General features: G+C 40.2%; 1 protein-coding gene across 2 annotated transcripts in view; it reads left to right on the top strand.

Moving 5' to 3' along the window:
• Window positions 1-26,440, top strand: part of KIF6 (kinesin family member 6) — a 387,728-nt gene that overhangs the window by 164,442 nt on the left and 196,846 nt on the right. For both annotated transcript variants that reach the window (XM_043591311.1, XM_043591310.1), the window contains 3 exons: window positions 14,647-14,752; window positions 16,003-16,141; window positions 20,736-20,951. In XM_043591311.1, coding sequence (XP_043447246.1) covers window positions 14,647-14,752; window positions 16,003-16,141; window positions 20,736-20,951 — 461 coding nt within the window. The remainder of the gene's footprint in view (window positions 1-14,646; window positions 14,753-16,002; window positions 16,142-20,735; window positions 20,952-26,440) is intronic.

The raw sequence follows: 26,440 nt of genomic DNA, 5'->3' as shown, positions 1-26,440 counted from the left end.
GCTTCTGAACTAAGATGGAAAACAGGGCCATAAAGTAAATATCCACCCACTGCAATTGGCTCATTTTTGGTATGTTAGAAACAGATTCACCAGTGCTTGTTTTAATACTAGACAGTTTATGTACAAGTAACCACAGCTGATAAAACTCAAGAGTTCATGCCAATGATGAAATTCCTCATAGTTCAAGTAATCATGGGGCCACTAACCTATGAGGTAGTTGCTAAGAAACACAGGGACAGATCCTAATTATTCTTATTAGCCACCATTTGGGTCAAATGACTAACTTTTCCAAAGTTCATGCCTTCATTCTTCATTATTATCAGTCAAAGGGTAATAGCAGAAATGTATGGGATTTTTGTTTGTTTGTTTCAGTCAGTATCACTGATTTCACAGAAACATGTTCTCAGATGGCTTATGTTGAATATGTCACACAACTAGACATGTGGAGATGATGGCTCAGATGACTGGAAAGAAACCCTGGGATCACCTCTTGCCCAACCTCATAAACACAGGATATTACTTACTCTTTGGGGACTCCCTGGGTGACCCTGTCCTGCCCATGGCTTCCCCGGGCATCCTTCCAGGTAGTGCACAGAATCTTCTTCCTTGGCTTAGCTGGGCTTGGAACCATTGTGTTTCCTCACTCAGTTAGGAAAGTACAGTTTACACATATTTGTTTCTAAAAGATTTGAGTTTGATATTCATGTTTTAGCATTCTCGGTGTTCTTTTCTTGAAAAGCACTTTATGACTTTCATAAATATTCTTTGCAGATAGTATGTAAGTTTGTGATAACTTACTATGTGGGTCTAGTCCAGCTGTCTGCCCTCTCCTAGGGTAGGATTGCTTCTGATTCTAGCTTAGGTACCCTTCTCTCATGGTTCTGGTTCTGCCTTGGCTTCTGACTCAGGGGAGCTGTCCCTCTGCCCCCACACTGGCCACGCTTTCTGGTTCGAATGTTGACCCATACTTTTGTTGTTAAAGCAACTTCTCTGCTCAGTCCGTAAGTGCCCCCAGACAGCCTCTTAAAACGCAGACTTTTCTACTGCAATCACACAACCTCAGCAGTGTGTGCAATAGTAAGTTCCTTGCTTTAGCTATTTTTATTTCTGCTTGCCACAGCTCAGCTCTTTACAAAGGCAGGACATTTTAGAGAGGCTGACTTGAATCAGAAAAATGCCTGGCCAACAACTTCTGCCTCTAAAAAGGCTGTTTCCTCAGAGGCACAAAGAAAAGGCTGTGTCCTCAGCCCACAGCAGGGGCATTAAACAAAAGACGGTACTTTGTGCTGGAATGGCAGGGTGGGGACAACCAAGATGAAATTAGTGACAGACTCTGGCTTTAGGGAGCTTCAGCCTGGTAAGAGAGACAAGACAAATACATAGATATCGACGATGTGAGGTAAAAGGTGGTATACCACACCTGATGCAAAGTGTGGGATAGTTGGAAAGGCAGAAATTACTTTTTTTTTAATGTTCATTCATTTTTAAGAGAGAGAGAGAGAGCGCGCCTAAGTAGGGGAGGGGCAGAGAGATAGCACTGCACTGACAGCAGTGAGCCTAATGCGGGGCTCAAACTCATGAACTGTGAGATCATGCCCTGAGCCCAAGTCAGATGTTCAACCAACTGAGCCACCCAGATGCCCCAGAGCGGAAATTATTTTTGAGTGGGAAGATCAGGGATGACTTTTGGCAGACCCGTGAATTGAGACAAAATTTCGAAAAGAAAGTTGGACGGGGAGAACATTTCAGATAGAGGAGGATCAATACGATCAGGGGTGTGTATGGTCTGGTTTCCTTATTTTATGGATTCATAAACAGATCCAGAGAAATGACGTGACTTCCAGAAGATTTCTACCGAGTTGGGTTTTTTCCTGAGATCAGCCTTCACCAATGCTGGCTCCCCGAGAGTTCTAAACGGTTTTATCACTCTCTGAATTTTTAGCTTTAAAATCAGTTGAAAGTGCAGTGTATTAGTAGTGGCGTGGAAATGTTTAGGTGCTGTGGACAGGACTTGCTGTATTTTTGATTCCCTGAGGAAAGAACAGCAGCATCAGGCCTCGCCTGTCTTTATTACCGGTGGGTGGGTTGGGAACCCGGCAGCAGTCGTGTGTGCCCTTCTGCATGCCCGGGGCCAGGCACCACAGCCATGCGCACCCACAGGCCAGCTTGGTGCTGGATGGCCTGCGGACTTTCTGGCTTTCTGCTTAGGGTGGCCAGGTCTAGCAAATAAAAATGCAGGACATCCAGTTAAATTTAAATTTCGTATAAACAACAGATTTTTAGTGCGTGTGTCCAGTGCAATATTTGTAACCTGATTTCAGTTTTTTTTTATATGATCGGAGTTTTTATTTGCATAATTTCCATGAGTCGTTTTGCCTTAAAAACAACTAATTGGCATTTGTGTTTGGCCCTTAAAAAAAAAAAGTACCATTGAACATGGCCTCAGAGATTTTTAAAGATCAAGATCCAGGGGAAGTTAAGGTGAATAGACTTCAGTATGTCTTACTGTCTTTATATATCCAACACCTGCTTCATGGCCAGCAGGCAGTAAATGTTTTCTGAATAAACGTAAGAATGAAGAAGTTAGCACATTCCTGATTTTTATTCCCTATCATTTTAGAGTCTCCCTTTATGCAGTGACAAATTTAAGCCCTAAATGCAGTTCTTTCCTACCTGTGTTCAGTGGGGAGAGAATGAGAAACATCTCCTATCATGGTTAGTGTTTCCCAAAAGATTAGTTCACACCTCCTGAATAGGAGTGACCCAAGTAATCAAGCATTGTTTACCAAAAAAAAAAAAAAAAAAAAAAAAAAAGAAAGTGAGGGATTATCTGCTAAGTGGTCCTGGGTTCACATCTCTTGGATCCTAGGCATCCTTACTCTGTCTTGTAATGTGGCTGGCTATAAAGCAATAATCTAAGCTTTGCGGATTAAATATCCCAGACGTCATTAACGGCTAATGCCCATTTTATAAGAGATCAGATCTCTGAAGTCATTCATGAGATATAATTCACTACAGATGAGGTCTCTCCACTTTGGTACAAAGTGTTTTTGGTCCTGACACTCCATTTTGAAGATATTAAAGCAAAAACTAAAAGCATGGCCTACAGCTTGTGTTAATTATCCTTGGGTAGTTTATGGAAGCATTTGAGTTCTTAAGACATAGTTATCTAATATGATTAAAAAGGCCTGTCTCCATGTTGGGGCTGTTTCTGTACTTTAATGCTTATTTTATTCTCCTATAGTTTAAGTGCTTTGGGTTCTAATAGGCCAAGCGAATGAATATTGAAGGCAGATAATGAAAAGGGGAACAAGGTGCGAATGGTGATTTTATTTGTTGGACTGTGGTTGACACACTGGATTCTTTTGGCCTGGACAGCTCTTTCATCAGAAGCCCAAGTACTTGATTCTAAATTAGAAAGTCTTGAGTGGGAAAGCATGAACATACTGTTTCATTCTTCCAGTTATTTAATGCTTTCTCCACTGCTAATGCTTTTTGCTCGTTGGGTTTTGTGAGCTCCAGGGAATTCTTGTCAAAGAAGGAATGAGCCCTTCATCACAACCAGCAATACTTGTATTTCTCTCTTGCTTTCCCCAATAACCTTTTCACAGGAAAAGTTTGCATATACATGGAGCTGGGTATTTTTAAAGACTTCCTGAAACAAATGTTTGTTCTAATTACAGTTTTTTATAGTTTATGCCACTTGAAGAAAACCCACAGTGTGAAAATGTGCACTTATGGAAATAATAAATTATAGCAACGTCTAACACCTGGTTCCTGATAACTTGCTCAAAGGATGGATAAACAAATGCAGAAATAGCCACCAACCACTGTAATCGAGGCCATAAAATAAGTAATTAGATCATATTAACAAATCAAACCCATCTGGAAGCAACAGAGGAATGGCTTTGGGTTTTAACCAAAGGACCTAATTCATTCCAAGGACCCAATAATAGCAAATAAAATGTATCTCTCTCCTATAGCATCAATTTCAAGGAAAGCAACACGAAATGCTGTAAATTAACTTTTTGAATTTCATCTGTTTTTTTTTTTTTTAATTTTGCTTTGAGAATGTAGGGATTTTATAATTTTTTATTTTACCAACTCTTCATGTTCATTGTGGAAAAGTGCTAATGGACAAAAAAACAAAAAGAAAATAGAAACTACTGGTAATTCTGCCACCCAAAGATAACAATTGTTGGGGCGCATGGGTGGTTCAGTGGCTAAGTGTCCTACTTCAGCTCAGGTCATGATCTCATGGCTCCTGAATTCGGGCCGCATCAGGCTCTGTGCTGACGGCTCAGAGCCTGGAGCCTGTTTCAGATTCTGTGTCTCCCTGTCTCTCTGCTCTTCCCCTGCTTGTGCTCTGTCTCTCCCTCTCTCAAAAATAAATAAACATTAAAAAAAAAATTTTTAAAGATAACAACTGTTATTATTTGGTTGTAATCCTTCAACATTTTCAATGAATACATATAAATATGTATTTTAATAAAAATGAACTCATGCTTTATTTACTGTTTTTAAACCTGTATTTTCATTCAATTGTGACACCTCATATCAATATGTATGTAGATCTTTAGCATGTGGGGACTATGTACAGATTTGGGGGGATTTGTGGACTCTTCACCCACAAAAATGTATACAAAATTTTGTGGGTTGTATGTGTATATGTATAACTTTAGGGAGAGATTACAGTCATACATCTTCCAACTCAAGAGCATATTAAGACTCTTAGTGTGTTCTTGTGTTCTTCATTCTTTCTCTGTATTTTTCCTTTTCTTTTCTTTCTTTTTTTTTTTTTTTTTTTGAGAAAGAGTGAGAGTGTACAGGAGAGAGAGAATCTTAAGTAGGCTTCATGCCCTGCACAGAGCCTGACGTGGGACTCAATCTCATGCCTGTGAGATCATGACCTGAGCTGAAATCAAGAGTCAGACACTTAACTGACTGAGCCACCCAGGTGCCCCTTCACTTTTCTTTATGTAGGTCCTACATCATTGTTTTTAACTGTTTAATGGTCATTTTTAAGAAGACATTTAATATTATTAAGTTTTCAATATTTCTTTGATTTTTTTTGCGTCTTAGGGTCTCTTGTTAACTTTGTAAACCCATCTTTAATTTAATGTAGAACTGAGTGATAATGTATGGCTCAATTTACGTAAATTTGTTCTAGATTTATATTACATGAACACATGTTTCATATACATGTTTCATATACATATGTTTCATATATGTTTCATACACATGTTTTATAAACAGCTGTATACCATTTTCCATATGATAGAATAATACGAATTATTTATTATGAAATGGAAACATATCCACAAGGATTTACTTTGTATTTTTACATAACAAAATCTTCTAAAATCTTTCAAAATTTTTACAACTTTTTCATTAAAATAATATATATGTTCTGCATTTTTGTATATAAATAAACCAAGGCTGTTGTTTAAAATTTTTGCTAAAGGAACCAGCTGAGAAATGTTTATCTCTAAAGTTCAGTGTTATCTAAAAATATAATTTCATGCAAGACAGAATTATAGAAAAGGAATTCAGAGAGTTAGAGCAGGGGGCGGATAAAGCTCTCACTATGCCTTCAAATTAATGGACTGGCAGGAGAATCTGTCAATGGAAAACTAACCATGGAGACATGTAGCAGTGGGAAAGCCCAATCCATTTCCAAAGGCCCTATTCCTCCAAATTTCCCAGTCAACTTCTGTTCCATAGGTTTTATCCACTGAGGTCCCCATTCCTCTCCACCCCATTCCTCTCCTTGCCCCACCTTCCTATCCCTGTCCCCCCAAACCACCACCACCCCCCCACCTGTTCCCTTCCTGCCACTCTCCCCACTCTCTCCTGTCTTTCCTCATTCCCCACACTTGATGTCCTCACCATCCAAAGTCCTCAGAGGGGCTTTCTTGGTAGCTTCTGCACACTATAATCCAGTTGGCCTTTTTCCCCTTGCCTTAGGCATCTGTCTCTTTCTACTTGTTTTAACTTCTCTCTCAGCTCCTTCAGCCTCTGCTGCAATGGCAGGAAACATTTTCTACTGTGTTTCTGTTGACTGTTATTGCTGCCTTCCCAAATGTGACTTGTCTTTTATAATATATTCCTACCTCGAGCAGTGCTGCTCGCTAACCTGCCTCTCTACCCCCATCCTACCATGCCACCATTCTCTTTCCTGCAAGTCAGTTTCTCATTTATTATGGATTTATGTAGATGAGATTCATGTTTGTAGGAAACACAAATCACATAGTGTTTGCCTATAGCAAACAGAGTTCAAAAGATCCATACAGAATTTAAAGAGGTGGTTATTAGTATCTGTAGATTGATGAGTTTATGTTATTTTCATTTCTTATTTACATTTGTGCTAAACCACTGAACCTTTCTGTCTACTTAAGGTAAAATGTTTGATCATTTCAAGAAATATGTGCCTTTAAATTGGGTATGTGAATATCTGGATTGACAAAATCAGAATCAATTTTTATAACTTCTCAAAAGCCTTCATCATTGCATTATAAAAGAGCTTTTAAAATATGCCTTTAAAAAAATACTAAAGTGCTGGGGGAAAAAAAAACAAAAAAGCAACAACAAAAACAAAAATCAAAAGTCTTCAGTACTTCAAAGTTGTTTTAGTTTATTTAAAAATTATTTCAAATTAGTGTTTGAAAATTCCATAAACTGAAGTACATGGCCGCAAATGCATTTTCCTATAAATAGGCCATACATTCACCATTAAAGAGGCAAACGAGTGTGGGTTTTGATGTGGATTTTTCACAGTTGCCATTTTAAAACACTGGAGTCTCAAGCAGTTGTGCAGCTATACACTTGAGGTGCCATAGAACTGAGCTTTTATAGAGGTCAAGGAAATACTCATTACTGAGACAAATCTTGAAGGTAAACTCTGCATAGGAATTTCCTCTGCAACACAGAAACCATGAATTTTCTGGCCGCCTACTGTTATTAAAAAGGGCTCATTCCAACAAAGTGGCTGACATTGAACTCAATTCCTTGCACATGAGGGTCCATGTCTTTCACTTACTGATTAGAGCTGGGGGAGTGTGTAATGTATATAATACTTGTCACAGACCAAAAGAAAAAAAACTCTTGAAGTAACCACCTTTAAGCCAATTGGGAATGCTGCTTTCAGCAGAATCTAACAGAAAATAAACATGAAACTAATGACCCTGAAAAATATTTGTATAGTTTCCTTTGGTCATGGTCCTGTTGGCACACTTTCAGCCTTCAGTTTTTCGTGTCCTGTGGATTGTAGTTAATCATAAATTGTGAAAGTTTTGTTCTTATCAGAACTTTCTTTTTGTAAATTACATGCTATCCCAACACTGTATGTTTTAGAGGTCACACTGCAGAAAAGAGGCCTGTCATGTTAGCAAAGTCAAAATAAAGGCTTCCTTTGCCCCCCACCATTAGGTCTCAAGAACCTCACTGTCACATCCTGTTAAAAATTCTTTTCTTTGAGTTGCCAGACACAAAGTTGAGCTTGTGGTTTGCATCTTTATTTATTAAAAAATAAAAAAAATCTACAAAAAAGTTTGAATGGCCAGTACAAACTTAGTATAACAAGGATTATGGCAAGTGCAAGGTATTTTGCTGAATTGATTGAGAGGCTTTGTGATATGTGCAGAAAGAGTGGATATTTCTGATTCAAAAGACCTGTTTTTAAATCCCGTTTTCTAAATTTGTAACAGGATGCGAGTTACTTGACTTCTGAGCTCTCCTGTCCTCATCTATGGAGGAGGGAAAATAATTTATAGGCTTATGGTACAGATCAATAACAAAAGGCATATGTGAGTTTCTGACGTGTAATGGATTTTCAATAAAACTAGTAATAAAATAATTGGAGAAAGGCAGTTATAAAGAGAACCAGACTATGAGATTCTCTCTAATTCTTTTTCCAATTAAATAAAAAAAACACACACACAGTGGCCAGGACATAGTTGACCATCAAGGGATGTTACTCTTTAACATTGCAAGTCATTGTTTGGTTTCCAGGGCTGAAAAGACACGTATATATTCCTGACTCAACATTCAACAATAGATGGGATGCCTGGGTGGCTCGGTCGGTTAAGCACCCGACTTCAGCTCAGGTCACGATCTCACTGCTCGTGAGTTCAAACCCCGCATCGAGCTCTGTACTGACAGCTCAGAGCCGGGAGACTGCTTCAGATTCTGTCTCCATCTCTCTGCCCCTCCCCTGCTTGCATGCTCTCTCTCTCTTTCTCTCTCTCTCTCTCTTGAACATAAAATTAAAGAAAAAAATTAAAAAATTAAAAAAAAAACGTTCAACAATAGATTGCCTCATTGTAATGCCTCTTAAATATTAATGTGCATTTAGATGACCCAGGAATGTTGCTGAAGTGCAGATTCAGCAGGTCTGGTATGGGGCCTGAGTTCTTGTTCAGTAGGTCTTGGATGGGGCCTGTGACTCTGCATTTCCAAGAGGTTCCCAGGTGATGCCTTTAAGTTGACTTGCTGTTCACACTTTGAATCTCAAGGCATTGATGGTCAATAAATAAGACAATAAATATCCTCTGTTTTTTCCTTGCAGTATCTTATTTCATAGAGCATAAAGAGTTTAGAGATGATATTATTTCACACGTTTTCCAAATGAGAAATTTGTGACCAACAGAGGTTGATGAATTAGTTAAAATTTGAGATCCTTCAAGCTAACAGTTCAGCTGCATTTCTTATCTACCATGGCCATTTTTTTAAATTGTGTAACTATTCTCCCATCCCGCCTATTTGGTTTTCATGTTCCTAGAAGTTAAGAATAATCAAGTTTCTTCTTAGATCTTTATCACTATTTTCCAGTTCTTTCTGAGATCGTTGCTCATGTTAGTATGTAACCATAGTTTGTCAGCATCCACACTACTTAAGCCCATCAAGAAACAGCCCATTTAAAAAAAAAATTATTTAATTTTTTTTTTTGAGAGTGAGCAAGAGACAGAGAGAGACAGAGAGACAGAGAGACAGAGTGTGAACAGGAGAGGGGCAGAGAGAGATGGAGACACAGAATCTGAAGCAGGCTCCAGGCTCTGAGCTGTGTGCACAGAGCCTGACACAGGGCTCAAACCCATGAGCCGTGAGATTATGACCTGAGCCAGTGTCAGACATTTAACCGACTGAGCCACCCAGGCACCCCAAGAAACAACCCATCCTTGATGGAGCCATGTTTAGTGGCAAAATGATTGGTAGAGGTCAGGCAGGTTTTGATGCTTTGGGGTATAATTAATATCAGTTAGGTTTTTATATCAGAACACCTCCCTAGTGGTTTGGAATAAGCTGCCTACTCCTGCCTCAGAACCCATGAGGAGCCAGATGACCTAAGAGCCGTCAGCTCAGCGATACTAGGCATTTCCATGGTTCTACCGCAAAATAGCCCTGACCCACCAGTAGGGATATTTTTTATTGCCTTGTTCTTTCCACCTCAATATCAGAGGACAAGGTCCCATTGCTTTGGAATCCCTAGCCTTGTTTTTGTAAATTCTCTGGAATAAAATTGTGCTGTAGGACAATTCTGTTATCTTTGTCCCTCAATTATGAAGGCATGCTCCCTTGCCCCACCCCCCACCTTGGGACATAACTCCTTTAGTCATTCCTGTGGTTGAGGACCCCAGGTGAGGTATGCTCTTAGGAATGCCCATTCCTCTTTTCTCCCAGGTTTCTCACAACCAGTACCATAGACATAGGGTTTCTAACCCATGTTTAGAAGCTAATACTGATGGGAACATGTTTATAGAATTTTTTTTTAGCAAAGATTAATTCAGAATAATGAGAACATCATAATCACCCTCAATGTATAAATGATTTTAATTTAATAAACAGTTAAATGTAACATAATCATAAGAATGTTTCAGAAGAGCAAGTTTAGTTTGGATCACTGGTCTCTTTTCACAGTGAGATAATAAATGTTCTTGAGCCAAAGGCAACTGGACAGAAGTCTCAGGATTGCTGCTCTTTCTTTCCTTTTCTTTTTCTTTCTTTTGTTCTTTCTGTCTTCCTTCCTTCCTTCTTTCCTTTTTCTCTTTCTCTCTTTCTTTCTCTCTCTCCCTCCCTTCTTTCCTTCCTACCCTCCTTCCTTCCTTCCCTTTTTTTATTTCTTATCTTCTGTCTTTTTGGGTGTGTTATAGTGTACTGTAAAGGGATTCATTGTTTACCTATCATAATATAGCATAAATATTTTTAATGTCAATAAATACACATTTTCACCATTTTTTAAATAGTTGCTTAACTACGTACATAATGGTGCAATAATTTAATTAATATGCTAATGTGGGGCATTCTGATTCTTTCTCAACTTCTCTTGTTTTTATTAACCAAGCTGGTCAGTGGCTTTGTTAAGATCTAAGCAACTGCTGCTCAATTATTTCTTGCTTATCTATTCAACTATTTACCTCCTCAAAGAATTCTCATAAGTATGTTATTTCCCTTTACATATACATTACCCAGCATGGTATTTAAATGAAGTTAGTAGTTTTGCGATAGTATGGTAACTATAGGGATTGAAACCTCGGATTCTGACGTCAGCCTGCCTGAGTTTGAATGCCAGCTCTGTCATTTGCTAGCTGTGTGACCTTGGACAAGATATTCAACCCCTTTGTACCTTAGTTTCCTCACCTAAGGTAAGGGGATGATAATAGTACTTTTCTCACCTAGTTGTTGTGAAGATTAAGGAAATGATGTATTTAAAAGGTACAGAATAGTATCTAGCATTTAGTACTTGCTCAAGTAATATTAGCTACTTTTAATGATAATTAACTTGCTCTGCCTTTTTATTCACACTATTAAACCTAAATTCCCACCAAAATGTGGCTGCAGACAAACTTCATTTTTTGGCAAGAAATACTGGCAACAGAAAGAGAGGAATGAAGTGGTCTCAAGGAGGTAAAGCACATAGGAAATATGGTCAGTTCTTGTTATGTGTTCAGATACTGAATGTTTAGTACAGTCAAGTCGCTGGACTAGGTAGGCTACAGGTGTCAGAGGCATCTCGCATAGTCACCAGACACCTGTCAGTCACCTGCCATTAGCCAGGTTATGTCTTCCAACACAGGTAGATTATCTATGATCTTTCCTGTCCATATGGATGAGAACTGAATGGCATACATTTACTTTTACTTCTCCCCTAGGATTCTTTCTCCTAGTGAAAGCAGAGAAAAAGTAGTTTTTGGTTTACTTGGGCTTTTCCTAACGAACGGACTTTATTATAATCATTTGACCTCCCTAAAGAGCCTTTTCTGCAAACAGTTCTTCACTATCCAGCAGTGTTCTGGCATCTGGGAGAGCCCTCAGCAGGGGCAGTGACTAGGTATGAACTTGGGAACTATTTGGGGAGATAGGAAAATGCAGGGAATTTGGGGTCAATCGTTCACTCTTAACTACTAGAGGAGTACATTAGGAACATTTGAATTAGGCATTTTTCTGCATTTTAATTGTTAGACCAAGTCCTTGGTTGTTAAGGAAATAAATTCTACAACAAATCAAAGATATGAAGGAAAGCCCAGGCATTTTTCTTATCTAAAGAGGCTCTATGGTCTGAAGCACTGAGAAAAAAAACTTGCATATCAAAAGGCCTGATCTTCATTCTTAGTTTTGTACCAGATTTAGTTTTGTACTAGAAAGGGTAGAGCAACCCAGTTCTTTCATTTAGGTGGAAGTTCCTAGTCCTCCTTGTAAGCCTATACTATTACTGTTCAGGACAAGAGTCTTGATGGAGTAGCCAAAGCCTAGCGGGATTGAATGATCTGTGTGTGGTCACTCAGCTAATCAGCAGGCTTATTTCTTACAGTGCTTTCTTGTGGACTAGGATTCCACTTTGGCCCTCCTTCATGGGATGTTTCCTAGAATATATGCTTTCTGAACAAACTATAGAGAAGAAATTGTATTCTAAAGAAAAAGCCAAAAGGAAGAATAGATTAATCATTGCTTCTAACCTGAGAGTATCTGTTGAACATTGTATATATACTGAAAATCACAAACTTTTTTTTTTTTTTTACTCTAAAGAGTGGGTATGTCCTAGAACTAATAGGGATTTTTAAGAGCTCCAGAATTTCTGAGAAACGTGTTCAGGGAAAATACAAGTAGGTAAACATTTGAAGCCTGGTTGGGTGGGAATTGTAGATCCAGTCCTCCTCATAGGTTACAGAGGAAAGTAGCAACTATGAATATGTCAAATGAGTGTTCATCATGAGAGGATCAGCACACCCATGCTATGGAATACTATGTAACTATTAAAATGAAGTATATAATAATGAAATATATTAATGCATTAAAAATGTTATGAAATGAGGACAAAAATGAAGTGAAATGGAAGATTATCTGTGATAAATTGTTTAGAAAAATCATGGTGCATACTATTCAGAATGTGATCTCTGTGTTGTAAAAAGCAACATAAAATTCTGGAAACACATGGGTATAGGTAGATGCCTTGGTTAAGAGCTAGATGAACATATTTCAACTATTAGCAGTAGATTTCCCAAGGTATTGAGAGTGAATAAAGAAGGTGAAAATGATGGCAGGGTGTTGGGGAGAGGAAACTGGAGAGACACATTTGCTTTAGTCATATCTGCATTGTTTGAAATTGTTCTCATAAACATGTATTTTTATAATATTTTATATAAAAAGCCATAAAAAATCTTTGTATCAGAAATGAATCTCTTTGTGTGTCTGGTGGTTTGAAGCTCTGTTCTACAAAGAAACATGTCAATCAGCAAATAGTGCAAATGACAAGTATTCCTCCACCTGAAGAAACTCCATAAAAAAATTATAATATAAATTGTCTCACACCTGTAAATATCAGCTGTCACATGTCACAGATTATAGGAAGAAATAAAAATGAAATCCAAAGCTGCTGTAGATGGAAATCATTACATCTAGTTTGAGTGGGCTGATACTAACAGCAGAAGGGAAATGTATACAGGTGAAAAAAAAAAAGATGCCGATAGTATGCAAATGTTTTCATAATAATATGAGAAAGATATGCTGCTGCTCTATTATGATACTTAGCATCTTAGATACTGATTGCCGTCCTTATACCTTCCTTATAAAGCATTCCATCCCAACACAGAGGAGAATAATTTCCCTGGAAATGAATCCGTTAACTAATGAACACATTTGTACTGAGAACTTCAAGTGTGCACGCTCTAGATACGGGTCGGGGAGGGGAGCACAAGGATGAATGAGAGCCAAGCACTGCTTCGTGGAGCTTATAAACTACTGGGGAGCTAAGGCGCTACACTGGCTCTGGAGTACAATGGAGACTGTAGTAAGCACACAAATGCATAAACTGAACTAGGACTTCAGAATAGAGTGGTTGGATGGTCCCGCCAAGGACAGGTGTTTTGTTTTCTATTTTGTTTCATCTTAGAATAGGAAAAAATCTGACCATCATTATAAGCAGAGGGGAAAGAGTATGGAGAGGTGACAATGAGGTAAGAGAAAGGAGGTGATTAATAGGAGGTAGCCCAGGGAGAAGCCTAAAGGGAGCCCAGGGGGCAAGAACTGCCAGGAGAAGGAAAGATATTACACAAAATATGTAAAAGAAAGAAGAGGGCCTGAGTAGTAAGGAAGAGATGCTCTGAGGTGACGGAAGAGCAAATCGGAGGAGTCCTCAGAACAGCTCTGACTTTCTCTGTCGGGTGGGAAGTTACAGTATTGACAGAATGAGAGGCTTGGTAGGCTTGAGGGCTGTGGTAAGTCTTGGAACAGCCTCTGTGAAGAGTATATGTCAACCAGGGATTAGAACTTTTAGGTAAATACCTTGTAGGGCAATTGCTGGATTGTAGGGTAGTTCTATTTTTAACTTTTTGAGGAACCTCCATATTGTTTTCCAGAGTGGCTGTGCCAGTTTGCGTTCTCACCAACAGTGCAAGAGGGTTCCTCTTTCACTGCATCCTTGCCAACATCTGTTGTTTCTTGTGTTGTGGATTTTAGCCATTCTGATGGTTGTGAGATAATATCTCACTGTAGTTTTGATTTGTATTTTCCTGATGATCAGTGATGGTGAGCATGTTTTCGTGTGTCTGTTGGCCATCTGTATGTCTTCTTTGGAAAAATGTCTATTCATGTCTTCTGCCCATTTTTTTAAGCACCGGGTGGTATATGGAAGTAAGGAATCACTACATTGTACACCTGTCACTAGTATTACACTGTAGGTTAATTAACTTGAATTTAAATAAAAGCTTTTTAAAAAAATAAGTCAACCAGGGAGGGTTAACAGGGTTGTGGAGCATCACTGAGGACCCAGCTGAGGTGGAGTGCATTAATCTTTAATGAAACTAATAAAAAGAAAACTTTTGTATTACTTTCTCTGGCAATGTGATAGCTAGGCACAGAGGCATGGAAATTCAGCTTGGCCAGAAGGCATGTTTTGTAGAAATCAAATGACTCAAATTGAAAGCCGTGTATGAAAACTTACTGGAAATTAGTCAAATAGTTGCATCATTTCAGATTTCACTTTGTCAATATGTTTCTTTCCCCTTAAATTTTATAGTTAAATCAGATAACTATATTTTCATAAAGAAATGGGAACGGTATCCTGTACTTCAAATGTTAACCAACCAAGTAATACCATTAAAATTTCTAAAGTTTCTAGCTCATAGTTGCTTCTCATACATTATGTATTTTTAGGCTGGAAAAACTAATAACCTCCTTTTTGGAAGACCAAGATCCGGAGAGTAGACTAGAGGTTGGCACTGATATGCGTAAAATTCATCACTGTTTCCATTATTTAAAGGTAAATTTAAACATTTCCTCTAGTAGAAGCCATTGTCTGCCATGTTGAAACTGCAATACAGTTTGCTAGTTGACCAACTCTTACAACCCTGAAAAGGTTAAGATCCAGCTTCTCATGTCCTGAATGGCATGATCTTCAAACAAAGCTGGGCTTATTGAACTTCTTCAGAGGTCATATCTTGCCTGCCAGTGAATAACTTGTAGTTATTTTTCCAGGAATCTCTACCTTGTACACAGAATAATTCCATGTTCAAGAACCATTTCTTTTCAAGATACATCAAGAAAGTTGTGTCCTGCATTTTCCCCAGCAGATTAGATTTATCCATATAAACCCTCAGTTTTTCTCTGCCTTGTGTTTTACCCTTTCATGATGACACAGTGGGAATATCATTAACCTTTATTTCTACCTCACTTGTGATTTGGCATTCTTCACTATGATGATAAGCATTTGTTGTGAGTCTTCTATGGGCCAAGCCCCGGGAAAGCAAAATTGAATAAGAAAGGTCACGAAGAGGACATCTATGGAAAGAATAATTATAACCATCATAAGTGCTATTGTTTAAAGTGTAAATCAAATGGTATGGGGTTAAGGAGAAGGAGAAAGAAGTTCAAGAGGAGATAATGTTTGAGTAAGAATTTCCAAGTTTAGGGAAGGAGAGAGATGATAGCAGAGAAGATGAAGGGGAGGGGAGAGAGGCAGGGGGAAGGAGAAGACACATGGAGCTAAGGCAGCTGCATTGGCAGAGACAAGGAGGCAAGAAAGGACATTCATGCCTGATTTGTGCAAAGAATTGTCAAAGGGGAGGAGAGAGATGATAGCAGAGAAGATGAAGGGGAGGGGAGAGAGGCAGGGGGAAGGAGAAGACACATGGAGCTAAGGCAGCTGCATTGGCAGAGACAAGGAGGCAAGAAAGGACATTCATGCCTGATTTGTGCAAAGAATTGTCAAAGGGGAGGAGAGTCCAAGAAACTAAGAAATTTGGAAAAGACAGGATGCTTGGGGGGCTCAGTCATTTGAGCGGCCGACTTTGGCTCAGGTCATGACCTCACTGTATGGGTTCGGTCCCCATGTCAGGCTCTGTGCTGGCAGCTCAGAGCCTGGAGCCTGCTTCAGATTCTGTGTCTCCCTCTCTTTCTGCCCCTTTCCCACTCACGCTCTGTCTCTCTCTGTGTCTCAAAACTGAATAGAAGTTTAAAAAAAAAAAAAAAAGAAAAGAGATACGGACTCTAAGCTCTTATTTCGTCTTACAGAAACTATTGAATGACAAGAAGATCCATGGAAAAACCACAGTCTCTTCGGAAATCAAAGATCAAGACTGCCAAGAACCATTGAAAGAGGAAGAATATAAAAAGCTACGAGACCTTCTACAGCAGAGGGATAATGAAATCAGTATCCTTTCTGAAGTGATTAGGAACTTACCCTCTACTGGCTTAAAAGAGGAAGTGAGCACAATTCCATGTCTTCCCCTGGCCACATCACCTAGGTCCCCGCCCTGCTTCCGGTTCACACTGCTTCTTTTCATTTAGAAGAGGTCCCTTCCACAAACAAAATGTAGTGGCTAGTGAAAAACAGAGTTGTTATAAAAGAAAAAAAAATTACTTTGTTTTTACCCAGATACATTTACATTATGGGGGAATATTTCAGTTTATTGAAAAGTGTGGTCTTTTTCACACCATCTCTTAACATTAAATTTTGTAGAAAATATATATTTTTGGACTATTCTGCTGTGTTCTTTTTGTTACAGTTCTGAGCCAAAAAGTTAGTGGGTTATCTTTAGCTAACTGACCGGATGCTGGGCTGACCACAGCCTCACCATGGCCCAGAATTTGTGGCTGGTGTGTGGGCGAAACTCAAATGGTGGCTGAAAACTGACAAATGGTATTTAGCTTATGAAGAGCAGAGATTGATTTAAATGTAACTTTTTATTTAAAAGCCAGATCTACTGTTTCGGGTTCTACTTACAGATGTTCCCAAATTTGGAAGTGAGTGAAGAGTGTTCAAGATAGAAACCTTTTTGGCTCTAGGAGGCAGTGTGTTTGGGGTCTGAGAGCAGGGAGATGCCTACAGTGGGACTGGGTGGGTGGTTACCTCTGAAGAGCCCCTGTTGGGTGGGTTAGACCTCAGGTCTCCGCAGCATTTCTTTGGTATTGTTTCTTGTCTTATCTTTCAAGCTTCTCGTACAAGATTTGACATTGTCGGTACATTTGCAGACTTGAAACATGCATAAGAAGTTATTTTGGTCAGTTCTTACAGACAGGTGTTTTTGTTTGTTTGTTTTTAAAAAGCACCAACGGGTCTTTTAGCTTCAGTCAATGTGAAAAATGCGTGAAAAGAACATACATGAAGGACATCCACTAATAAAGAGGTAAAAGCAGACCACATACAAGGTAGGCACACTGCCTGATTGACCTCAGTCTCTACTTTGAGCCAAGTATTAGCAGACCCTGTATGCCTGATCCAAGGGAGTTTTAGCTCCTTTATCAGCCAGCCAGCATCAGTAGGGTCAGCCATGTATTACTCTGCTACACGAGGCCTTGTCTGTGAGCGCTGCCCACAGTCTCACCCTGCATTCCTTTTCTTCCCTCTTACCCTGTCCATCTCCAGGGATGCTCCCAGCCCAGGACTCAGCCTCAGCCCCAGTCCCAGTCTGAGCTCTGCTTCTTTTCCTAGCTTTGATTGTCTTTGGGATCTGCTCCCGCTAAACACTCCGACCAATTCTTAATCCCCCTCTGGGCTTCTGAATGTGTGTGCCCATAGGAGGGGTGAGCCAGGGACAGCCAGGGAACAGTCTGGGCTTACACATGTATGTTTACTTAGACAAGAGAGTGACAGAGAGACTTACCTCATCTCCCTGACTGACTGCCAAATCCAGGTACCACTGCTCGTGTGGGGCTGCCCTCAGTCTTTGTTGACCAAGAACAACCTGAGCAGGGTCTCCTCCTTGTGAGACTCATATTCAGAGTGTTGGCATGTAGGAGCCATGGTGAAAAGATCGGTGAACCTGAAGTTCACACCTGGATTGACATCCTCTCTCTTCATGCATTCGCTCTACAGCTATTCAGCAAAACTCTTTCCTACCCCTCAGTAGTAGGACCGTGAAGCCTGCCCTGCCAACCTCACAGTGGTGGCCAAAGCCGGTAAGGTGAGTGACTAGCAGGTGCTTTGAGCACTGTGGTGTTACATGGTGGGAGGTGGGACTCTGTACACGGTGGGCAAATTCAGAAGGAAAAACAGCAGCTCAGATTTACTCATCACAAAGCTTATACTTATCAAACGGCTAATGACCAAGAAAGGCTGCTGAAATTTCAAATCTTCTCGTAGCCAGGTTGGAGGATATTTTCATATCCTGTCTGTAGAACCACCAAGGTGAAGACTGACAGGAGGAATGAGAAAGACCTGGTCTGTAGGAAAAACAGGTGGTAATACTTGAGCTCAGCAAAAGACAGTAATGCAACCAAAATGACAGTGAATGACACTGGACATTCTTCTTGGAAAGGGAGAGAAAATGGTGTCATTTCAGTGACATTATCAGTATGAATAAAGTTCAGGCTGCCCTTCACTAAACATGTAACAAACAGCATGTCATTTAGTACCTCACACAAGGAAGGCTCAAGTTCAACGGAATGGGCAGGGGAAGAAGACAAAGGAAAGGTGGGGAAGAAGGAAGGCAGCCAAGAAGATAAATCCGTACTCTGATCTTTATGAAATGTACCTCAGAACACTGTCTGTCTCTGCTTAAATTCTTCCAGGGCCTGCTATACTTAGAATGAACCTCAGCTCCTTACTCTGGATCACAGGGCCCTACGTGATTGTGTGTCTGCCAAGCCCCTGATTTCACGTACTATGTCTCTATCCCAAATATGTTAGGCTTTGGTCATAGTGTCCTTCTTGTTGTTCTAACACCAAGTTTCTCGTCCTTGGCACTATGGACACTTTGGGCTGTATAAATTCCCTGTTGTGGGGGCTGCTCTGTGTATCGTAGGATGTTTAGAAGCCTCTCTGGCCTCTACCCACTAGGCTTCGGAAACAGCACCTGCCCCCCACTGCAGTATGACAACCAACATTGCTTCCAGACACGGCCAAATGTCCATTGGGTGGTAAAACTGCCAAGGCACTTCTTCTTAGGGTTTTAGCACTAGCCAGTAACTCTGCTGAGATACTCTTCCTCCAGCCACTGCTTCCTGTCATTCAGATCTCAGCCTAAATGTCATTAGAGAAGTCCTTTGTGAGCACCCAATGTAGAGTAGCCACTCAGTCATTCTTGACCTGTTATTTTTTTTAATGTTTATTTATTTTGAGAGAGAGAGAGAGAGAGAGAGAGAGCAAGCACGAGTGGAGGAGGGGCAGAGAGAGAGGGAGAGAGAATCCCAAGCAGACTGCATACTGTCAGCCCAAAGCCCAATGCAGGGGCTCCATCCCACAAACCATGAGGTCGTGACCTGAGCTGAAATCAAGAGTTGGTCACTTAACCAACTGAGCCACCTGGCAGCCCTCTTGACCTTTTTAAAATTAGTTATCCAGCCCTTTCATTCTGTAATGTTTGGTTCATGTGCATGAAATCTGTCTTTCCCCAGTAGGACATCTGCTTTGTGAGAGCAAGAAGCCAATATACCCTTCCATTGTTCCATCCCTGTGCCTAGAACAGTGCTTGGCACATAGTACAACTCCACTGAATATCATTGAATGAGTGAGTGACTGGATGTTGCCACTGCAGCTTGTGAACCAGTGGAAGCCCCTGATGCTCTTGGTAATCAATTCCGTATGAGAAGGAGTGGAAGATGTGGGCAGATCCCTGTTCTCTGCTAGGACAAGGCCCAGATACCACCTCTGGTAAGGACATGGTTTTTTGAGGCAAAGAAGAAGCCATATCAAGGACTGTGAGAGAAAAAGTGATTGCACTTCCAGAAATCTCCCAAGAAGTTGGAATCAAAGCTGAGGAGGAAAATGGAGTCTGAGCAGGCATCTGAGCAGCAGTCTTCTCTCCCCACCACGTCCATATTTCCTCACTCCTATTTTAGTGAAGCCATCTCTGGGGATGGCGGAGTTCTGAGGTTCTCAAGTGGTGGCCGAGATTCTTCAGAGTTCTCAGCATCTTGAGCCCGAAAGAACAGCAAAGTGGGGTGGAATGCAGTGATGTTATCATCAGTGCACCTAGTATATTGAAATGGCCTGCAAGAGGGGCATTTTAAAGTAATGTATCTGTAATAAGAATTCATCTCTTTTCAGTTGCATTTGGGACCAAGATTTAGGGATTTTTTTAAGTGACTTCAAGTCCCATTTGAATCTATGCTATGCAAACATGTGTTGAATGTGGGGGTGCTCTGGCCACCAGAACCGATTTGGCTGGTCTGCCTGCTGGGCGGACTCTGGTGTTCTCCCTCTCTGCTCCTGCTGCCTCCTGAGCAGTTTCCTGGATTCAGGTCTTACTTACTCACAGATACATGCATAGCTCCACTGCCTGCTCCTACTAAGTGTTCATTTCTTATAAACCCTTTCATAAAAATTTTAAGTCTTTATATTTTAAACACCTTGGGATTGCTAATTTTTCATATAATGATGCCATATTGACTAACTTCCTAAACTGTCTGTAACTGGATAAATGACTTCAGGAAGTTGAAGTCTTCCTTTAGTGGTCTCTTTACCATGTGAAAAATAGCAAGTATTAGTTGGAATATTAACCTCAATTGAGACATTAGTGGTTTCTTTTAGTGTTTATTTATATTTGAGAGAGAGAGTGAGAGAGAAAGAGAGGGTGAGAGGGGGAGGGGCAGAGAGAGAGAGGGAGACACAAAATCCGAAGTAGTTTCCAGGCTCTGAGTTGTCAGCACAGAACCCCTACATAGGGTTCAGACCCACAAGTGGTGAGATCACGACCTGAGCCAAAGTTGGATGCTTAACCGACTGAGCCACCCAGGTGTCCCAGAAACAGTGTTTTGATCATTGCAACTTAGCATGAGTCACTAAATCCTTAATCAAGTTTCAGATATTCTGGTCAATATGCTAAAGAAGGAAAAGAAGAAAGCTCAGGATGCTCTCCACTCATCTGGCATGGATAGAAGTGAATGTGGACACTCACAGAGTTCACCTTTTCCACCTGGGAACCCAGAAGGTCTGAGGACTTTGCCATCCTCAGCTCCCACACAGGTCCAGGACGTCAACACATTTGGGTACAGATCCAGTTTGCTCCACAGAAAAACAGGTCAGTTATATTTATTTATAAATATAAATTATATTATGTTAAATACAGAGAACCTAGGCTTAAATGAGAAAACATAGGCTATCATAAATTATATGTCTGTAGAAAAAATAAACATGGAAACGGTTATAATTTTATCATGCTGTTCTTCATCATTGTAATTCAATTGCTGTTATTATCACTAATATTTCTAGAGGTTTTAAAGTTGTACCAGCAGCAGCTTCAGCAGCAATAACAAAAATTCCCAGGTTAAGTTTATCCTCAAAAGGAAAACAAAAAACAAAAAACAATCCTGGCATTCCTCATTCTCCATAATGGAATTCAGCATACCATTTTTTAGTTTTAAATATGCAAAGGTGAAGAAATGACAACTTATTTGTTAGAATTATTTTTTATAACTATCACAACTCTTAAATACTAGTTTCCAAAATTGATGACTGAACTTAAAATACGAAGTATGAATTATCACAGAGTTCAGAGGCAGAAATAGATGGGTCCAAGGCAACAGGAGAAAAGTTAACATTAGAGAAAGGAGCACAACCTTTCCTCCACAGGAGGGAAAGAATAAGGACAGATGTTTCATTGCCAATGTGATGACACAGTATTTGTTTCTAAATCTGAATAAGCTCTTTGTAGCAAAATAATTTAACAATATTATTACAGTCTGCCTTAATGGACAATAAACAAACAAAACTTTGTCAGATAGGATTTCGCACAGTTGGATTGACAAGGAGGCACTTCTCCCAACTTGTAGTTTTTGATTGGTATGTCAGGCTTTCTTTAAAAATATTTTTTAATGTTTATTTATTTTTGAGAGAGAGAGAGACAGAGCACAAGTGGTGGGGGTGGATGGTGGGGCACGGGCAGAGGGAGACACAGATTCCGAAGCAGGCTCCAGGTCCAAACTGTCAGCACAGAGCCCGATGCGAGGCTCAAACCCACAAACCATGAGATCATGACCTCAGCCGAAGTCAGACACTTAACTGACTGAGCCACCCAGGTGCCCATGATTGGTATGTCAATTCTACAACTACAAAACCATGCTAGAGGCATGTGATTGATGTCTTTCTCTTGAAAACATTGAGAAATCTGAAACATGGAACATACCAGAAAAAAGGGGTGAAAAGCTTCCCCTTTTGGCAATATAGTTTGAAAATCTCTCTATAGGAGTGCCTGGGTGGCTCAGTCAGTCAAGCATATGACTTCGGCTCAGGTCATGATCTCACAGTTTGTGAGTTCGAGCCCCCCATTGGGCTCTGTGCTGACAGCTCAGAGCCTGGAGTGTATTTCGGATTCTGTGTCCCCCTCTCTCTCTGCCCATACCCTGCTTGTGCTGTCTCTCTGTCTCTCTCTCAAAAAATAAACATTAAAAAAAAATAGAAAAAAAAAACCAAGAAAATCTCTGTATAAATGTTTGTTGGGATGGGCGACCTGATATGCATGGTTTTCTAAAGGATTTAGCTTGTTAATAATGAGAGTATGGCACTCACTAAGAAGGACACATTTTATTTAATAAAGACAAGATCAAGAAGCCTGGAAATATACTTTGTGATATTATATCCCTTTGTCTCTTAATTCTAAATCTCCTTGCTTTGAGTATTTATTTAACAACATAGTAGAATAAATTAAAAATCAAAGGAAATCAAAAATGCTATTTTTACCATTTACCATGGTAAATGGCAGGAGGCAAAGAAAGCAGTTATTCCTCTCTGTGAATGTTTTCCATACAGCATTCCTATACTCTGCTATTGGTAACAGCTGGTTCAAAAAAAAGGAGGACCTCTGCATTGGTGACTTCATTAGTTCATCCATCAATTTATTCATTCCTTTATGCATTCAACGTATATTTATTGACTACACACTTTGTTCTAGGTATTGTGACAATTATTACTATTATGACTATAGCTTACACAGCCCTATATATATGTCAGGTACTCTTCACAGTTGTCTGCTTGAATTAACTCATCTAATCCTTATTCTATAGGTTCTTGTTTTAGCCCCATATTATGCAAGAACATGCAAGGACAAACCCAACCTCTGATCTCAGAGCACTTAGAAACTGACAGAGAGGAGAGCTTTGAACAATTATAAAAGTGCACCTCTGTATTACTGATGGCGCACATACCAGGGAACCCTGCCTCAAGTTAAGATCAGAAAGATCCAACAGGGGGCATTGGGTGGGAGTGTGGCTGGAAGGAATATCGCAGGCAAAAGGAATTATTTAAATAGCTTTCAGGGCCTTTGTGGTGGAAAGGAGCATTTTGGAAAGTGAAAAGGTCAGGATGGTTGGGATGTGGGGAGTTGAAAAGCTAGAAAGACAGATTGAGTATCCTGTGCAGAACAGATTGCATGACTAATTAGAAGGCCATTATGGTATAGTAGTCTAGGCCAGAGGATGGAAATAATGAGAGAGAGATGAGGGAATCAGAAGCATTTAGGAGGGAGAGTAGGCAGGGCTTGGTGACTAATGGAGGTAGCAGGTAATGGTGAAGATGGCCCCCAGGTCTGTGGGTGGCTTGTGAGGCTCTTCATGGAGGTAAGGAACAGTGCTCCCCCTGGCCGTGCCACAGTTGGCATTGTTGGTTGTAGAGAACAGAGCTTGGCATCTCTGCTGACATGGAAGGTCATGGTCAGTACGAATGTTAGAACTCCATGCTTATGGACTGTTCACTGGCCTTCTCCAAAGACACACACCAATAATGTGCAGAAATGGCCTCAGATATCACTGCCCCACCCTCGCAGTGTGCCAGACCTTTTCTGTTTCTGCCTGTTTCTGCACTGGCCTGTGCAGAAATGGCCTCAGATATCACTGCCCCACCCTCGCAGTGTGCCAGACCTTTTCTGTTTCTATTTTCTCTTGCCCACACCATCTCCCTTCTCATGGTTCTTCTTCCCCACAGCATCTCATAATCTCTCTCCTAACTCATAATTATAGTCAACTTTTTCAGTAACCCTTCTGTTCCCTTGATACTACTATCAAGACAGACTAGTTTTGTTTGGAGAATGAATTAAGTTTGCTTGAATAGAAAATCACTGAAAAATAATGGAAATTGTTTGTAAAGTCCAAGTACAAATGAGGTAAAAGAGTTTTGGAGAAAAGCCTTATAGTTTAAAGAGTTTTTGAGTTGTTTTAACTGTCATTGGATATAGCTCTAGCAATAACTTTAAATAGGAGTAGGTTCACAAATGGATTGATAATGATCTAACCATTTGGAAGAGGGACTGATGGGAGATTGATTTTATTTTTTTGGCAAAACTACAGATAGGATGAAAATTGCTGTGGATGAATCCATGCTGCACAGCAACAGGTAATGGGATAGTTTGTTATAATATTTAAGATCCTAGGAGCTGATTAGGCTTTTATTATTGCATTATTTTATACAAGAACTTGTGTAAACTAAGCCAAATACAAAAAATTAATAAGCATGTGGTTTCGGAAGGATTTCTGCCCTATGTAGGTATGGTCAATTTCTATTAACCATCCTTTGGACTGCTTTTAATGCAGAAAGCAAGTAGATTTGACATCCTCCAATTGGAGACCATTGTCTCCCCTCTGATGACCTTCCCCCTTGTTCCTTTCACCCCCACTTCATGCCGAAAATGACTTCTTTCAAATTTCTTGAGCTAAAAGAAAATGAAACCAAACTCATGATTCACTAGAGAGCCCTACACAGTCATTGTGCAAGCAGCCTGCCAAGGCAGAGGAAGGAAGGTTAGGGGCTTTGGGGCTTCTTGTTTTTTTGGAAGTTAAATGTCTGTTTTGGTTTCATTGAAGTAATGAGAGGGATTGTTCAGCCCCACATTTTGAAAAGAGTCATATGGTTCTCTTTAAAATAGCAGGAGTTTGATACTTTGGTTTTCTTGTTTGGTTTTGGGGGTTTGTTGTTTTTGTTATTGTTTATTTTTTTCGTGCTCTGACTGTGTGTTCCAGAGGGTCACCTGGAACCAGTGTTCCAAAAGCCCCTGATGACTCACCACATCCTTTAACTGAGATGCTAACAGAACCCACTCATCACAGGTGATGTCACCAGCATTTTAAAAGGTGAACTGAAAGCCAAAGCCACACCTGGAGGCTCCAGGCTCTTTTCTCATACTCCTGAGAATTTATTGAATCCCCACTATGTGCACAGAAGGTCCAAGGTTATAGGGGGCACCAGCGGAAACTGAGAAATGGTCTCTACCTCTGGGAGCTCACGTTTAAATAGCGGAGTCTGGCTTGGCACCCAAAAAGCAGAGAATGAAATAACAGGTGCTATAGCAGGAGCTAGAAGAAACACTATGGGAAGTCAAAGGAGAAGGCAGGGACCTTACAAATAGATTGGGAAAAGCATTACAAAACAAGTGACACAGAAGTTAGGTCTCAAAGGATCAGTAGAATTTGGATAAAGATGGAGGGAAGAACATTCTATTACATTCCAGGTTTAAAGAATATTATGAGTAAAGGCTTGGGAACAGGAAAGCAAGTAAAAATATGTAGAGTTGGCAGGGGTACTTGTTTAGCTAGGGCCCTGGAGAGGTACAGGAAGTCCGAAGAAACAAGGCTAGAAAAATGAGTGGGAAGTTGTTGGGATGGCTGCTTCAGAGGGAGGGGGTAGAGGAATAGATGGGAACGTCCCCTTTTAACTTTATATGCTTTCATGTTGTTTTAATTTCTCACATTTAATTTCTTACCCATGTTACGAAAACCCTTGAATACCAAGCTGGGGAATTTTCTTCATCTGGTTGCAGGGAACCAACAAAACAGAGGGGGAATGGTGATAGTTGTGCTCTGGGAAGGCATTTGTGGAAAAAATCTTTAGTGTTTTGAAGACGAGATGCCTGGGGACATGGTAAATAGAATAGTCTGAGTTCGGAGTGATGGAAACAAAGAGGCAAAAAGCATGAAGGGATATAACAGAGGGAGCCTACAGCAGTTCTCCATGGCATAAACAACTCTGGTCCTTCTCCCTCTTATTGGTTTTCCCAGTTCTTCTGGCACTGAGAATGCAGGTACAGGCATCGACAGGAGGACAGGGCAGCCGGTGCTTCTCTGGCATGCTGCTTCAAACCTGGAGTCTGTTCCTTGAGTTTGCTCTACTCATGCTCAAAGGATTGCTCTCTGGACCAAAAGCTACTGTTACAAAGGTTTAATATACCCAAATCATCCATTAAGTTGAAGAGCTCAAAGAGAAATCCATAGAGCAAAACTCACCCATAAAACCAGAGAAAAAGTATAGAGATTAGGTTTCCTAAGATCCTCTCCAACTTGCTTTGTAGTAAGCCTCAGGCACAAATGTTCACCTCTTGCTTTTCAAACCTCTCATGATCCATCTTAGCCTCTCTTATGGAACTGACCATGCTTTCATCCTTGCATTTCCCTATAAGTTCAATTAAAGAGACAGTGAGTAAATGGATCATTGCCTTCTCTGTAGCTCCATGGCCATTCTCACTTCCGCAGGGCAGAGTATTGAGGCTACTCCGAACACTACCTCTGAGAAATGCATCTTTGTAAC

The sequence above is a fragment of the Prionailurus bengalensis genome, chromosome B2, assembly GCF_016509475.1.
Source record: "Prionailurus bengalensis isolate Pbe53 chromosome B2, Fcat_Pben_1.1_paternal_pri, whole genome shotgun sequence".
NCBI lineage: Eukaryota > Metazoa > Chordata > Mammalia > Carnivora > Felidae > Prionailurus > Prionailurus bengalensis.
The sequence above is the reverse complement of the archived record's forward strand: the minus strand, read 5'-3'. Positions and strand labels throughout refer to the sequence as shown.